Below are 17,725 nucleotides of genomic sequence, written 5' to 3'. Positions count from 1 at the left end.
AGCCAATACATTGACTATGCCCCTATGTGATATCGACCCGTACAGATAATTGAGTTTCCTAGTAGTAAACTTGCCTATGAATAAAAAAAAAATTGCTTTAGAACAATCGTTTGCAGTGCGAAACTATTAATCTACCCGCATCATACCCTATGCACTGCTTAATGCAGTATATACGTTGAGTTGGTTTTGGTCATGAACACAACAAAGTTATAGTTATCATGTATGAATTTCAAAGAGATTCGAAAATTGATAAAGTACCAGTATTATGTTTATCAAGTGAAATTGTTCGGATTTTAAAGAACACTCTACAGCAGGCTGGTTAATAGTTTAGACAAGATAATATTAAAAATAATATTAAACACCTCAATTCCAATTTTATAACTGAAAATTATGAAGAGGATGCATGTTGTATTTGATTTTGAAAGTTAGGGGTTGCAAACTGTGTTTTACAAAGTAGGTATACTGTTTTGAATTTAAATGAAAGATAAAGATAAGGGTTGCAAACTGCAATTAACTCTAAGATATGAGATATGACAATTCCCAACACCTTGAGATAGAACTGGTAACTTGACATAATGTCAGAGCTACCTTGATAGGCCCAAATAAATGGGACAGAGATTTCCCAAATAACTTTACAAAACTGATGATGAATAAATCTGAAGTATAATCTGGGCTGATAAGAGGATAAGATATTCTTATATGTCAGTATTTAGTTATGTAGTTGTCTTTAATATGACTTACAAGGACTAATAGTTTTTCGGTGTCACTTTTAGTATCTAAAAATATCAAATTACAAACTAAAGGTACATTATACGATACCTTCACTTGTTTCTCATCATGAAAATGTGACATATGCCTAAACATGGAAAAGATACCAGTTTCTAAGCCCCATAGTCTCCATCATAAAACTTGTCTACGGGATAATAGACAGCAATGACACTGTTACCACCGAATTTCCGCCCACTAAGAGCTTCCCTTGCATTCGAACATCCCGTAGTATCAGCATACTCTAAGAACACCTGCAAAAACATGATACATAATATAGCTCAATTAGATTCCATTATCAACATATATATTTACTGGACAAAAATCTGAAGGCCAAACAACGAATTGACTTACCTTCCCAAGACCTTCAATTTGCTCCCCGCTTGGGCTTGGACGTGGAATCACAACACTTATCAGATCTCCTGCAACACCCATATATACATAAAATAGTAAATGACAATGAAGATCAGTTTCTTTAATAATACTTTGAGTAGTTCCATTTGCTATTGTTAGAGTAAAATAACATTTACTTCCAATACAGGACAAGTAATCAATTATCCGAGCTCGTCATTCTTAAGTTGTTTAGAATGCACATCTGTTAAACTATATGTAAAAGACAATCTCATTTTAGACTCAAACTATTGTACCCAAATCACAGGCGGAATTTGGAAAGATCTTTGCTGACCAAGAAACATTTCTTGCCCAAACTAAAAATGAGATGACTACATGAATGTTACGGCAACTAGACTCTACTGTGAACCAATCCCAATCCCAAGATTCATTTCCAGAGATAATGATCCTGTAGAGACAATGATCCTGTACATATATTTGATCCTTTCAGATCCTTACTCTTCTAATTTGGTTTTCAATTCATAGAGATACACTACCATAACGAGATCTAATACACAATTTGAAAATGTGAAGTAGTTTAAATACACAATATACGCCTATATAAAGAAAAGTATACCAAACTTTCCTCCTTCATCCTTCATGTCTTCTAGTATTTCTTCATATTCGCCATCATCCATCAGTTCATCAGCTGTTATTACCTTCATGCCCCCAAAACATAGAAAGTCAGAGCAAACAGAATTTATGAATACCATGCAATCATCAAAATAAGCTTGCCCAAAAGGTAAAATAGCTGCAAGTACTAATCGTGTCTTTTTTCATTATTGATCAACAGTAGAAAAGTGTAAATCTTAAAAGAGAAGATACCTCAGTTAAGCATAAAATTTTGGTTGGAGTTGCATTAGCTTCGTCTGTATCTACTCCAGGAAGAGACACACCACCAACTTGCAGGGCCATTTTCTAAAAAAGAAACCATTATTAGCTAAACACTTGTACAAGTGACGGGATACAAGGTTTATAACAAAAACACTTGGAGTTATACCTGTATTGCAATATGATGTTGTGCTTGAGCTAATATACTTTCTTGTTCGGACTTCACCTGCCCATTGCTGTAAGCACCAACACAGCCAAGACTGAGAACCTTTATGTTATGTCAGTGAAGACTGTCATGACTTGTGCAACATTTTTATCTTACTAAAGGCTCTTTTGTTGATTCCCTTAATTGTTCAATAGCTTCTAATAATTTCTTGCTATTAATGAATTCAGATTCGTTTTGGGACAAATTTAAGTACAACTAATATATCCTCTTGCAGACAACATATCTTCGATTGTCTTGAGGTTAAGTCTTTAATTTTAATTTTAACAAAAACTGAATCTACTTGATATATTATGTTTCTCTTATAACTCAGAAATACTCCGAGACCTGCAAAGTATATATATATATATCATCAGCCTAGTGTCCGTTTCACAACGTTCCTGGCTCTCTGGACCTAAAAAGATTTGTTAACACGCATATAAAACTTAACATTTACAAAGCCTGAGGAGTGGTCTTGAACCCAGATAATTAAAAGCCAAGGAAATAATTCAAATGTGTTAAGGGTTGCTAAAATAGCTAGAACTATTAGAAGTATACGCATGTCACATGTTGATTTAATTAACTACCTACTCTTAGTTCCTTGTAATTATAGCTATACATTCAGTAACAACTACAAAGTTATGATGTATACACTTTAGACTTCAGAGAGGTTTTTATCCCGCAAAATGCCGATTTTCATTTCAAACTATGCCCTTTAGTGTAGTATTAACCTGATGGTAGCACGCCGAACAGTAAGTGTTTTATCACCCATTTTTAAGCCATTTAAAGCAGCACATGCAACATCAGTAGCTCCTTGATCCTGGGGAAGAACACATATTAGTTAAGCATCCACATCTGAATGGCATATATAGAAACCTTAATATGCAAAATCCAAAAAATGATATGGAGGGATGCAAGGATACTGGCGGTCCGAGTATTCACAACATGGTAGGCCAAGTGGCAGTACTAGCAGGCATGACCATGCATGATATCAGTAACAAATTGCTATAAAAATTTAATAGCAGAAGCAATTGAAAAAAAATAGCTAATCTTTAATTTTGGCAGCGAATGAGAGTTTATTTAGGTTCACCTCATAGACACAGAAGCCATATCCTTTAGAGTTTCCAGTGTCACGATCCTTAACAAGGTCAAAACCACGCAAAGGTCTGCATAATTTGAAAGTATCCATCAAATCCAGAATTACATTTAGTTTGTAACATTTGACAGTGTCATATAACTCTTCTCGACTCGTAAACTTATTATTCGTCAAACTTTTTTTTAAATACACAAATAAGTAGCATACCCAAACGACTCTAGCAATTCTCTTATCTGCACCTCAGTAAAGTAGTATGGCAACCCACCAACAAAAATACGATCAGGTCCTTCAGCTCCACCTAGCCCCCTACCAATAGAAGTCAACGTTAATACAACAAACCAACAACTCATAGCTAAAGTATGATGTAAAAATTGTATCTTTTTACCATATACATGAATATCAGAATATATTAGGTTACTTGTTGGATATAAAAACAAATAATTAATTCTCTTTTGGAGAACTGAAATATGGATCCTGCTCGCATTAATCACTGTCCATTTATGTTTAAAAGAATTGGACTTGGCACGTATTGGTGAAGCAAGGGAAAGCTGAGTTGCTTTTTCATCAGCTGACAGTTCTTTTCGGGAAATAAAGGGTTTATCAGAATGTGTTTACTTTCTTTCTCAGATCTTTCAAATCCTCGACCTAAAGTAAGTAGCTATAAGAAGTCGGGGAGACCTCTAAGAATGAGGACATTGGATTTAAGAATGAGGAAAAAAGGGGCCCACTAATTTGGATTTTAAATAATTTAAAGATATTATTAAAATCGATGGATTTTGAAAGACTATAGCTGATATACATTGTACAGGGCTGGTATAGCCCACGCAAAGTAGAGCCTTAAATCAAACAGAATCTCTTGGATTTATGCTGGATTCCAAAAAGGCGAAAAGACATATGAAATCCTCAATAATAAATCATTAAAAGTTAATAAGTTTTTGAATACCATCCGGATAATGAATACTCCTATATTTTCAAAAACTTTTTGAAATCCGTATTAGCTACACTCCAAAACTTTTTCAAATCTTAAATGTATACCATCAGATTTTAAAGGAATTTTCAAAATTTCTTTTAAAAATACCCAAATTCTAATTGGATTCTTTGAAATTTAACTTGAATACACCCAAACTTATAAAATCCTACAAAATCTAGATTGAATACACCCCCTTGTTGGCTTTATATGCCAACACCTTCTATTTCTTCCTTTCACTTTATGCACTATGCTTACATATGAATCATTTCATAACTGAACTTCACTTATGTTTAAATAGAATATTGCTAATACTTGGAATGCTAGGCATTACCATGTATCAGCAGCTGATTCATTTTTTTAGGGAAGCACGTGCTAAATCAGTATGTACACTTCTTAATCGTGTTGTTTGCAATTAGGCAGTAGTAAAGATAGAATGATAACTACCCCGTTGTAAGTCCAGCAGCAGCCAAGTTAAGATGAGGGTTTGGTTGACTTGGACCAAGAGCTGCAGCCAACGAAGGATTGTAATCAGTAGGCCTTCTAACTCGGACAGAAACTCCCTAGAAATACCAAAAAAAGGATATATCAGAATCATAATTATCACTTTTCAAGTAGATTTTGCAAACAATGCACACTCATATTAGGTGCTTTGTCAAGACAACCTGTATGTAATATATTTAAGGTGGAGAACTTAGTTCGGTCATTTTACATTGATCGTGACCCTTTAATTTTATTACATTGCAATTTAATCATACAAATATTACTCCCTTAGTCCCAGCCAATTGTTATCGTTTCTGAGAGTGTTCGGCACGCATTTTAAGATGAATATAAAGTATAGTTCTATAACTTTTTTTTAAAATTTTCTTTTTCTGAATAAAAATAGAATGTTTAAACTTTTATTCAGAAAAAGATTTTTTTTTAAAAAAGTTATAGAACTATACTTTCTATTCATCTTAAAATGCGTGTCAGACACACTCTTAGAAACGATAACAATTGGGAGGGACGGAGGGAGTAGTAGTTTAGCCATGTTATTTCATCATACAAATACATTTTCTAATAATAATTTGGCAAAATACAAAACGTTCTCCAGTCTTGCAAGATCAGATATCCAAGTTGTCATTCCCTTAAAGCACATCCTTGGCTGTTTAAACGGTAAGAGGACGTAGCTACTACTTCAAAATAATAAACCTAATGATGACAACAAGATTTAGTGTTCTTTAAATATTTGAAAGTACTTGTTTTAAACGGATACAAGGTTGAAGAACGGAAACAACAATATGTGCTCAAGGGTCAGAACTTAGCATACCTCAAACATTATCCCATCTAATGCCATTGCATTACTTGCTTCTTCAACTGTTCTCATCTCCACAAAAGCAAATTTCTTTTCGTGATTAATGTACACATTCACAACGGCATCACCTACACCAAATTCCTTATAAGGTAAATTAATCCAAGTACTAATTATTATTTACGAATCAAGAAAACGAGGCATAACATTAAGAATGCTTATAGCTAATCTTGCCTGGGCCTGCAGAATTTCCTCCAATTGCTGTCATGATATGGCTAAAAAAGGTTGCAATTGTCTGCTCCAGATATAAAAAACAATATTCAATTATATGAGGATGTTAAGTTTAAACATGTGCTAGCAAATATCAAACAGACAGGTAAGAATGTATATTTGTATACGGATAAAGTGTTTTTATTCCGTACCAAAGTGTGAAGTTCTTTGAAATCTAGAAATATAACTTAAAAGTCCATCTGTTGTCACATAAGTCAATATACCAATAGGAATAAAATGATTTTGCGGAAAATTAGGTAACCATTTAGTACATTGGTGCCAAAAGTCTGGCCATAACTTGTTTTTGCAGTCTTCCTAGCTTTTTTATTAAGACCAATAGTAATTAGTTAAACATTAGAACTACCATTGGCTCCCTTTAATCACTTTAAACTTTGTCACCCAAATCAAAACAGTGATGACAGAGTTATTCAATAATACATAGTATAATATAATTTGTTATAATACTACTAAAAACTACAAAAGAATTTTTTAATATATATGTCTTTGGATGCGGTGACCAAACTGTTACGATAATTGCACCCGGCAGGACAAAGAATCTTTCAGAAACAGAATTTGTTGATTTAATCCAGCAACATGCTGGTAACAAGAGTATATAATTTAAAGCAAAATTATTCTACAATGGAGCCCTAATCTAGCAAAAACAATGCAATCTATGATCGAGGCTATCTCGTTAACTCCATTTAGTGATATGAAGTTCAATTAGTTCTCATCTGCTAACAAATTTAAACCACAGAACAGAACAGGGACCATGTGCTACGAGGGTAACTAAAAATTTTGAAGGACTACCGCTAGGAACAAAGATAATATAAGAGGAAAGCTATGGACTACTGGCTCTGTATAAAGCATGAAAATCAAATGATGTAAAAAAACACAACTATATATCAGATCAACAATTGCATCAAAACATTACTTCCAAACATGGTAGAAAGTGAACAATAAGGTTGGACTGACATAAACGAAGCTTAAAAAGTTGTAAGTTCTCAATAACTGTTATTACAACCTGCTCATTAGCCAGCGGAGGAAGACCACCAACATAAACTCGGCGTGCATGCCTGGTAGCCTATAGAATTGAAGGATTATTAGCTGCACATAAGATGTGGAAACCTAATAAAGGTCTACTAAATAAAAATTTATAAATATACCTGCTGAGTCATGGCTTGTGCCGGCATCATGGGAACAGCTCCCATCTGATAAACCAGTTAATACAAATATTGAGTTCATAAAGGATTAAACAAAAAAGTAACGAGTTTAGAATGCAGGACGTATGTGAGCTTAACCTGTGCAGTTCCAAAAGGAAACATATTCTGGAACATTCCAGGCATGGCTTGAGGAACTTCTGGCTGCTGGCCTGCATTGTAAAGTAAGAAGTAAATACCCGAAGAAGTATTCCGCAGCCAAAAGAACATAGCATGCTGCAAGCACACATAAAAAAGATTCTCCCTATGAGCAAAGAATTACTATTACCAATGTAGATAAAAAAAGATTCAACGAAAAACCTAATCCATACCTAAATCTTTTTATCATTGAGACTCTAAAATAAGAAATAAGTTCCACCTCATATGCTGGGAAAACAATTGCGAGTCTACCATAATATAACGGGTTGCCAGTTGAAGGAGAACAAGATCCAGCTAATCGAGCATCCCTTCCCCGTTGAAAAAATAATCTACTGATGTAATGTCCAAGTGAAGCACAGTAGGACATGCAACCCAACATTGCCTTCTTTACGCAAATGATAAACAAACACACAAAGAAACAACCACACACAACAGACAACAACACAACAATTGTTCTCAGTTTTGATGATAATAATAACAATAATAGTTGTATAAACAAAATGTACATGCACCATAATGACTAGAGACATGACACGGTATATTTATATGGGGAGTATCTGTAATGAAATAATCTTTTCAATGTAATTGAATGCATGCATATGAGATAGCCGGATGCTGACCTGGCGCACCAGGCATGGAGGTAGCAGCCGTAGGTGCCATGTCAAAACCACTTGTCCGCTTGCTGTGGAAATAATAATTCATAATACAACAATATTATAATCACTATGCATCTGAATTCCAATCATTTAATCAGCAAAGTTTTAACGTAATTATCACATGACTTAATAAGCAATAACATAGAATACAACGGAATATCCCAATCCTACAATCTACGCTAAATAAAACCATCTGTGGTCCTATGTAATACGAGAACAAAGAGGTCAGAACATAGTTGTTAAACATGAAAATCAGAAAAAAAAACACTTTTCAGTTTTCACAACTAAGGGCGAAAACTTAACCATCAAAAGAGAATAGCAAACGCCGTCGTGTACGTATACTGAAATGTGAATGAAAAGGGATTTTGGAACCATTAGCGCTTCCATATTTCTGACTTATAAATCAAAAAAATGTGCATGTTATCTTTTAAGCTACTTTTGCTGACATTTAAGCCAGGAAACTCAAACAGCACTTGATTCTAAGAAACATGGAAAACATACGATCTTCATATACAACAACAGAAGGAAGATAACCATGAAAAAAAAACCCACCCAAACCACAAACAGATGGATTCGTGTAAAATTTTGGAAAAGAGAGGACGATAGTCTGCTTTAAATAGATTTGATCAGATTTTATAACCATCATGCATTACTAATCGAATGCATGGAAAGACAACAATTTTTTTTTTCAGTGACAACAAAAATAATTTATCAGTTATTTATATTGTCACGAAACAAAATTAAGGCAATCTGCATCCCCTTGCATCATATTTATGATATTTAAAATAAGTTTAATATTAGTTAAATTCATTTTATATTCACATCGTCTCCTAATAGCAACGTAAGATCAAGTCCAACAATGTCCTAGTAAATGCCTAATAAATATAATAATTATAGTTTCCTAGTGTTTAAGACAAGGTTTTTGTACATCAACTCCAACAACATGCCTTATATTTGTGCCTTACAATAACAATATATTTAAATGATAATTGGAGGGAAGGGAAAAGATGAGAAGAAAGTGATGTTTAAAAAATGGAGGGGTCCCTTATAGGGCATGTAAAGTGGTGCCTTATAAATAAGGCATATGATGAATGTCTTAGTGTTTTAAGGCATTACTAGGACATTGTTGGAGCACCTAATTGTTCAAGATGCCTCAAAATTTAGTTTATGACAACAATTTAGGGCACTCTTGGACTTGCTCTAATTCTTAAGAACGTTTTCAGGACTAAATTTACTGAAAAGTAAATAGCATTACTATAAGCAGATGTTACTACAAAAGACAGACAAAATAATAGATAACCGAAACAGATGTCACAATATAACATACATATAATGCACCATCTCTTAGAAAAGAAATAAATTAAAACCTTATCAGCCAAAAAACACAATCATTGGCCAACAAAAATATTCTCAGTGCAGAAAATGACAGGAACATGGTAATGCTTAAGAATGCAAATAAAGACCTTTTTGAACGAGATCTGGATTTGTCCCTAGATCTCTCCACTGATGGGGATCGTGATCTGTGTCTATGATGCCTTTCTTTATCACGATCATAATCATGGTGCCTGCAAAGTGAACTTTCAGACAAATATATCCATAACAAGAAAAAGAGTATGCTCGGTGAGTGGAAATGAGCTGCTGGTTCTTTTCAATTTTGTTAACAAGCAAAAGATTAGCATGCAAAATAAAGGTATGTAAGCATCACTACGAAGAGTAAACATTTGTACATCTCACTTCTATTTCATATTTTGTACAAAAGGGGAAAAAAACATCAGGGTTACAACTGTTTATAAACAAAAGATAAACAAAAATACAAACTGGGTCCTTCATGACAATGGCGAAATGGAAAGAATAGAAACTGAAGCAAAAAAATGTGGAAACAGCAAGCTCCAACGACAACCTGTTGTAATCATGATTTCTGGAGCGACCACTATCCTCGTTTCTGCCCCTTCCTCTTCCATCTCTTCCACTTCGATCGTGGTAATCACTATGACGGCGATCCCTTCCTGTATCCCTATCTTGATCTCTTTCTCTAGTCCTCAACCTCTCACGTTCTGGCTCATTATATTTTTGCTGCAATGGTTATTGAAAAATACAAGCCACTAAGTTACATTGCAAAATTAGTCAAGTATATTGTACAAGAGGTGCGGTCAAACAAAAGAAAGCATAATTAGGAGTCATAACAACCAAGTCATTTTCTTTGTACAATTTAAGTCCAACGACAACCTGTTGTAATCATGATTTCTGTCCGCAATTGTATTTATATGTCAGACAAAAAAAAGTGTTTTATCTTGACATATTAATATACACTTAACATCACAAGGGTAACTTCAACATCCAACATGGCTACTGACAAGATTGAAGCTTCACTAAATAAGCACATATACCAAAAATTCATAAGTCACCGTAAGAAAATGAATAAGACCAAATATTTTTGACCGAATAAATCACTCTCTTCAAGAGTCTACCATATAAACACCCAATAAACATCCTTCAAAAAACCGAACACTTCTTCCAATATATACATCCCATTTTACTTAAATCACTATCAAATATTCCGCCAAAAACTTTACATAGAGAACGGAATTTGGCTAGTTCCAGAACATCTACTCATAACCAACGATCTCGAATGCCATCCTAATTCCTTTCCTTCTAGCATAAAAATAAACACTAATACACTAATTATTATCGAATTACTTTTAAATATTAACAGAATTAAATTAAAAAAAAACACAAACTGAACTCAAAGATTCAGACTTTATAAGAAAATAAACTTCAATTGTGCGAATTATAATATAAAATGACTGAAATAACAATAAAAAATAGAATCGAGAGTAAAAAGAGAACCTTTTGGTGTCGATCTTCGAAAACAGAAGCGCCTTGATCAGTATCGCCATCGCCATTGTATCGATTATCGTGACGAGACATGTCCTCTTAATTATACACACGCCAATTGTATATAAATTTGCCCTAATTGATCCAAAAAGAAAGAAACAAGTAGGGAGTTCGGAAATGGAGCCCTAGAAACAGAAGAGGAATTATTTTTGTGACTTGTGCCTGTACGACACAACTTGGAGAGCTTAAATGATATTCTCTCCAAAAATGATACTTCTCTCCTTAAATTTTCTACATTATTTTTCGACACGTTTTTTAATAATCTTTTAAAACATTGTTTTATAATATTTTTTTAAAAAATATTCTGAATAAAAGTTTTGTTTAAAAAAATTAAAAAAAATATTATGAAACTATACTTTATATAAGTCTAAAAACACGCACAAATAGTAGACTTAAAGAATATGGTGGGACGTAGGTAGTACAAAATAGTAGGTAGTACAAAATAGCTGTGATACATAGCGGCTTGAGTAATTTTGCTTTTTTTTTAAGTTCAAAATGTTAGATGAAGTAGTCAGTATTGTATTATCCTGAAACCCTAAGGGCTATTTACTTGTAGAAAATATTTCCATTTTTTTATTTTCTGTTTTTTTAAAATTTTCTAAAATTTTTATTTCTAAGAAAATAGTTGAAAACTGAAAGAATGTGTTCCAAATGCTAAAATAATATATTATCAGTTTTCTGTTTTCTTAAAAATATTAAATAAATGACGATATAATTTGAGTAAATATATAGAAGAGCAACCAGTAAAACAATTTAAACATTTCACAATTTAATTGTATATACATATTTCTTTAACATGTTTAAAATAAATTTTTTAGATAAAATATAATTAAATATGACAAATAAAGTATAAAACAATTTTCTGAAATAGGTTGAATAATGAAACTTTATAATTATATGATATATATATATATATGATTTTGTAGCTTTTAATTAATAATCCAATTAATAATTATATACAATTTTTTTGAATAATATCTTCTTTATTTTTCTAACATATAAGTTATTAGTTATTATATTATCAAGCTCCCTCTTATATTGTAAATATTAATATTAATCTAAATAACAAAATAATTGTTAAATTAAACTATTTTGAATTTTTTTACTACAAATATGTATTATACTTTTTAATTTAAAAATATGTATTATAAAGTTGAAAATTTATAAGTTACATAAGTTAAGTTAGTAATATATTGGTTGTTTACTCACTGCTTTTTTTTAACTTTCTAAGTAAACTTACAAAATTGTTAATGGGCCATATAAAGTTAAAAATAATAAAAATATAAAATGTTTTTGTATACGAGAGATCGAAGCGGTTAGGTGTTTAATGTGTTTTTCACTTTTCTAGGTTTGAAAAATATCAAAATGTTGTTTTCCACACTTTTCATATTTATAGTTATAATTTGGAAAACATCGAAAAACCGTGTTTTCTATTTTTCCAGTTTTTTGTTTTGAAAATTTTGTATCTGAACATGTTTTTTGGTTTTCCAATTTTCTTAGAAATTTTTTCTGGAAAACAGTTGAAGTAAACAGACCTAAAATTCTCTCAACCTTCAAGTAACTTCCCTATCATCTCTGAGGGGCTTCCATCGGCTTTCACCGGTGGAGAGCCCCGATCTCTTATTCTTTTTATTATTGTTAGTTCATCTCTTAGTTCATCTCTTATTAATCTTCAATAATTTCCCAATTTATTTGGGTTTTGTTTGACTCTCCTTGTGAGAGTTTGGTTTTATTTGATTTGTTTGCAGTTCATCATGCCCGAGATTACAAATCTGCGGAATTTTCATGGTTTTGATTCGGTGATAAAGGTTTTTATAGTGATGCATTTGTGGTCGATTGCTCAAAATAACAATTGGAGGATTACATCATGTAGATATCACTTCAAAAAATCGCTTGGTAGCCTATCAAAGAAGGAAGGATTCAACAGCGATATAATTATGCGTTTGTTCAATTTCGATCATATGTGTAGATGTCGTATGGCTTTTCATTATTGAATTATTTTCATTTTTCAAAAAAAGTAGTCAGTATTATTCGAGAAAAAATTATTAACCCCAAATGGAAAATTGTCGAAGTCTAAAATAATAAAAATTGCTTAGTTTAGGTTTTACGCTCAAATTAGATTTGAGGCTCTACACGAAATCTTAAACCCTATACCATTGTGTTTTTAATCACTTCTATAATTTTTATAAAGCTCGAAATTGTTAGAAATCTAAAATAATAAAAATTGTTCAATTTAGAGTTTATAATTAAATTAAGGTTTAGAATTAAGGGATAAGGGCATTTACCTAAATTATTGTGTTTTTAATTTCCTTTTTTTTTTAAATATATGTAAATCCCAAAATGAGGATTGTTTTTTTTAATAAAACTTACTTGCATTACTTAAAAGAATATCATTATCGAGTACATGATGAATAAAAATTCGGAGGAATGATATACCATTCTTCAAGGCCAGGCATAGAATGTACAGTGTTTGCTAACAAATGAGTCATACAAATCGCAGACCTATACACGAAATCTACTAGCACATGATCAAAGTGCTTCAAATACTGCTTACAATCAAGGATAATGGTATGAAAATATGATTCACCTCCTTGACCATTACACATCATAACTAACACCTTTGAGTCTATTTCAAAAAAACACGGCATTTCATGCCCAGTTCTTTGACCCACGACAGAGCTTCCTTGAGGCCGATAGCTTTGGATTCTTTTAGAGACCAACAACCTTCTATTCTTTGGCAACGAGAACCAATGAATTGGCCCTGCAAGTTACGAATTACACAACCAATACCTATACTTCCATTAACCACACCAGACGCGTCACAATTGATTTTAAACCATCTTTCTGCAGGCTTACGTCACTTACGACCAATTGCAACATTCCCCTGGCCTGCACCCACTATTCTTCCAGCTTGAGCTTCTTTCCAGTCCCTCGGCAAATTCCGAGCTGCAGCAATCACTCCAAACACCGAACCATTCACCCTATCCTACACCCACTTATTTCTTATATTCCAAATACTCTAGCAGATCATATCAATTAACGCACACTGATCTTTTGAGCTTACTGAAAAACTTCTTCTTAGCACATCAAACACTATCTCACCTGAGGCATATTGAACTAACTGCTTACATTCCGAATTCTGCGAAACAGTTTGAGCAAAATCACAACAAAAAATAACATGGCCATCAGTTTCAATATTCTTATGCCATCAGGGACTGTTCTCACTAACATCCACTCGTCTCATAACCAAAGCAGCTTTTGTTGGCAAACATCATCGACACATCCTCCATAGAAAGTTACCAACTTTATCGGGAACCTTCAAGAACCACAGTCGCTTCCAGAATAATTCACATTCATTGATAAACTCTCCTATCATCCACCTATAACAACTTCTAACCGTGAAAAACTCTTTCTCATCTCGAATCCAGAACCACGAATCCTCATTCTCTGGATTATTAGGAATTGGAACACGCTTGGTAAGCTCATAATCTCTATATGTTATTCCCAGTGGACTAACAATGAGATTTACAGAAGAGGGGTTGAATGTAAATCTCAAAACTTTTTCAAGTTTTGAGCAGTTTCTAAGGCTAAGTGTTTGAGTGATCAAATGTGTGTGAATTGCTTGAAGCTGATGCAGACAGATATATATTCAAACACAAATGTAATGAGCACAAAGAACTTAAAAACTTTTCTGGTGGATTTGTTGTTCCACCAGATATGTGTTATTTCAGAAAATCTGTGGTTCAAAGAATTAAATCACAGCTGCTTCCTAGTACAAACTAGATGATTTTCTCTTTTGATATTTCTAAACAGCTCAAGGAAAATTCATATCAAATTACTAGCTGCTACTTGGTTTATATATCACCAAGTTTACAAGTGAAGACAAACTGTAAAATACAATTGAAAAGATTCTTCACATGTTTCTTCTTCATTTCTCTATCCAATACAATCTAGGATAATCTGTAGATCTTTGAATACTTCCTTGTTTGCATCAGAATGAAAATGCTGCATTTTCTTGATTCCTCCTAGAGACTTTCACATTCCAGTGTGTCTCTGTCAACCCATGTGCCTCTGTCAGCTTGTGAATTGTCACTATCAACTGCTAATAAACTAAGCATCCGTTGAAGCTTTCATCCGTTGATGCCTTATCCGTTGAGGCTTTATCCGTTGAAGCTTTATCCGTTGATGTATTATCAGTTGAAGTCTTTATCCGTTGAAGCACTTATTTGTTGATGGATATTATCTGTTGAAGCATTAGAGACATCCGTTGAAGCTTTGTTTCTTATCCGTTGAAGGTCTTCAATATCCGTTGACACTTCTTCACTTATACAAAATTACAAGGCATGAAATATTTACACTTAGCCCTCCTATTTGTACATCCATTAGTAGTCAACATGACTGATCATTTCCTAACAACGTCTAAGAATTACAGCTTGAAACCAGAGAGTGAAATGTGCTACAATACTAAACTTATTGCTAAGTAAAGCTACTCCTTCAACGGATAGCCAAGATGGTCTTATCCGTTGAGGCTACAAACACTAGATTTCTACTTAAGTATTTTGCTAAACTTATCATCAAACTAATACACATATTCCTAACAATCTCCCCCTATTTATGTCTACTAGAACTGTAGGCATAAATTTGGGTTTAGCTTGATGATAACAAAACACTTAACAAATATATAAACTGTAATAAAGCAGAAATTCAAAAGTGCTACAAAAATGTATATGCTGAGATGGAATTGAAGAATTACATTGTTTCCAAGGGTGCTCCTTTAGCCTGAGCAAATTACTTTCTTTTCCTTTGATCCCTGGTTTTCTTTCCTAGCCTCCTGTCATTCTCCTCTATTTGAAGTTGAAGTTGTCTGTAGAATTCAGCTTCATCTTCTTCATTGATATCTAACTTAGATTGCATATCCTTGAGAGTTTCATTACTGGCAATCTTTAGCTGATCTTCAATTCTGAAAAATCTTCTGATTCCTTTGTTGTCTCTGAACTCCATCAACCAATGAGGGGATTTGTGAATTATAATTCCTCTTTCTTGAATGAGTAAAGTTCTAGGCAAAGCATTGGGCTCCCTCCAAGTTTTCCTTATGTTGGCAATCTTGTTGAGAATCTCAGTCTTGACAGTCCTGGTAAAGCCAAAATCCCTTTGTATGGCTGAGTAGACTCTAATCAAGGTAGAGTAGCCTTCATTCAGAATTCTGTGAAGAGGCCATGTTCTTTCCCCAGCTCCTTTGTATTTGAACACTAGTCTTTCTGGTAGCTGTCTGTAGGCAGCTATTCCCCTTACTTTCTCCAGCTCATCCAGATAGAGTTCAATGTCTGAAAATTCTTTTATGTCACAGATGTGAACATAATCATCTTTAGAGGTTTGAGGTTTAGGTTTAGGCTTCTGTGTGAATTTGGTTGAGGCTTTAGAGGGTGTTGATTTGATTCTTCTTTTCTGCTTCTTTGATGGTGGAGAAGAGGTTAGGAAGGTGGGCAATTTGATGGTGTCCCAATCAATTGGTTCCTCCTTGGGAATGATTGTTTCACCATGAATGTTTATGAAGGGGTCAGGTACAATGGGTTCAGGAATAGAGGGTAGTGGTTTGGATATTGATTGGGTTTCTTCAGTCTTATCTACCTTCTTTCTCTTTGCATTGACCTTCTTTCTTTTCCCTTTCTGCCATTCTTCCTAACTTCTTTCCTCCATCTCAGTACCAACCATGTCCCCCATAGCTTCATCTTCACCTTTGTCTTCAATTTCTTTCTGTTTTCAAGCTTTGCTTGTACTCTTTTGTCAGCCTTTAGCTGTTTGGCTTCTTCCTTCAACCTTTTGGTTTCTTCCCTCTTGGCTATTGAGAATTTGGGATGTCCTTGCATCACACATATGCTCTTTCCCTCTCTGAAGATAATAGCCATGTTTCTTGTTACAGCCTCATCCATGGTCTCTTTGAGATATGCAATACTTCTACCTAAAAGCTTGTCCTCATCAGCTTTTGGAAGAGGAAAATCCACCTCTTTTAGAGGATTCTTTATAGAGTCCTTATTGGATCTGTTGTTGGGCTTGAGAACCATAGGTTGCAGATCTTTGGAAGAAGTTTCTCCATCCTTATGCCTCCCTACTGGCTTGAGTTCCATAATAATTGATTCCACTTTTGTGCTATGCTTCACAGATTATGATTGAGAAGTTGTTGAACCAAATATTAGTTGCATCTTTTCATCAATCTTCTTCCTTTGCTCTTTGACTTGCAATTCAGCTGTTGCTATCTGGATTAGATCAATTCCATCTAGCTTTCCTTTGACTTGAATAGTTGGAGAAGTTGTGATGACAGGAACTAGCACTTGAGAAATCTGAACTGTTGTAGATGGCTCTCCTTCCCCTTCCCCTTTATTCTCCCCCTTTTTGTTATCATCAAGGGTAGGGGTCAAGCCTTGTGCTTGTGCCAGCTGCATGAGTAGATTTGTTTGAGTTTGTTGATTCTGAAGGATGGTGACCATAGAGTCTTCAATGATGTGAACCCTATCTTCCAATCTGGCCAGCCTCTTGTCAGCATCAGATGCTTTCCTCAGTCTCCCCAATAAATCTTGCATAGTATCATAGGGTATAACTGAATCCAATTTCTCAGCATTGTAGGATTTCAGATCAGCAATTTCCTGCTTGAGCTCATCCACACTTAGATTTTGTTGGTAATGCTGCAACTGCAAGAGATGCAGAGATTCCAGATGAGCTTGAAGAATTGCCTTGGTACCAGCATCTTGAGTCTCCTGAAGGGCCTTCTGAATTGTCATGACTTGTCTGACCAAAGTGACACCAAACTCTCTTGGTGTTGATGGTTTTGCCCATGCCCATTCAGGAAGATCAGGAACAGAACTTGGGCCTGCTACTCCCCCTAAGTTCATGCTCTCATTCAAAGAATTAGAGTCATCATCATTAGAATTTACTCCAAATTCTTCAGATGGCTCACCAGCTTGAGAAGGCAGCCTGTTGACAGCAGCTTTGTCTCTGAGAAGAGATTCTGA

The 17,725-nt window shown here is 34.0% G+C and overlaps 1 protein-coding gene across 3 annotated transcripts; it reads right to left on the bottom strand.

Annotated features, from left to right (window-relative positions):
* Positions 1–644: 644 nt before the first annotated feature.
* On the bottom strand, positions 645–10,892 carry LOC141677341 (splicing factor U2af large subunit B-like). 3 transcript variants are annotated; one of them, XM_074483223.1, is made up of 18 exons: positions 10,671–10,892; positions 9,724–9,896; positions 9,287–9,388; positions 7,788–7,849; positions 7,111–7,181; positions 6,976–7,020; positions 6,834–6,893; positions 5,777–5,837; positions 5,561–5,673; positions 4,699–4,814; positions 3,492–3,590; positions 3,279–3,354; positions 2,920–3,008; positions 2,156–2,222; positions 1,981–2,073; positions 1,733–1,814; positions 1,120–1,187; positions 645–1,019 (listed from the first exon to the last, which is right to left on the bottom strand). In XM_074483223.1, exons 1-18 carry the CDS (start codon positions 10,749–10,751, stop codon positions 882–884), a joined length of 1,596 nt encoding a protein of 531 aa, XP_074339324.1. In that variant the 5' UTR covers positions 10,752–10,892; the 3' UTR covers positions 645–881. The 3 variants fall into 3 exon arrangements, with proteins under 3 accessions (XP_074339324.1, XP_074339326.1, XP_074339327.1); XM_074483225.1 differs by lacking the exons at positions 7,788–7,849; positions 9,287–9,388; positions 9,724–9,896; positions 10,671–10,892 and adding an exon at positions 7,341–7,480 and having other exon boundaries at positions 7,111–7,245; XM_074483226.1 differs by lacking the exons at positions 7,788–7,849; positions 9,287–9,388; positions 9,724–9,896; positions 10,671–10,892 and adding an exon at positions 7,341–7,461.
* Positions 10,893–17,725: the final 6,833 nt, after the last annotated feature.

Source organism: Apium graveolens, chromosome 8, assembly GCF_009905375.1.
Source record: "Apium graveolens cultivar Ventura chromosome 8, ASM990537v1, whole genome shotgun sequence".
Lineage (NCBI taxonomy): Eukaryota > Viridiplantae > Streptophyta > Magnoliopsida > Apiales > Apiaceae > Apium > Apium graveolens.
This window is presented reverse-complemented; position numbering and strand designations above follow the sequence as displayed.

Bases quoted from the DNA above. Each gene is read 5' to 3' on its own strand.
- LOC141677341 (XM_074483223.1), bottom strand. From the start codon at position 10,751: ATGTCTCGTCACGATAATCGATACAATGGCGATGGCGATACTGATCAA. The intron at 7,850-9,286 runs GTCTTTATTTGC...TTATTTCCACAG, and splicing joins TCCAGATCTCGTTCAAAAAG to CAAGCGGACAAGTGGTTTTG. The intron at 2,074-2,155 runs GTATAACTCCAA...TTTCTTTTTTAG, and splicing joins AACATCATATTGCAATACAG to AAAATGGCCCTGCAAGTTGG.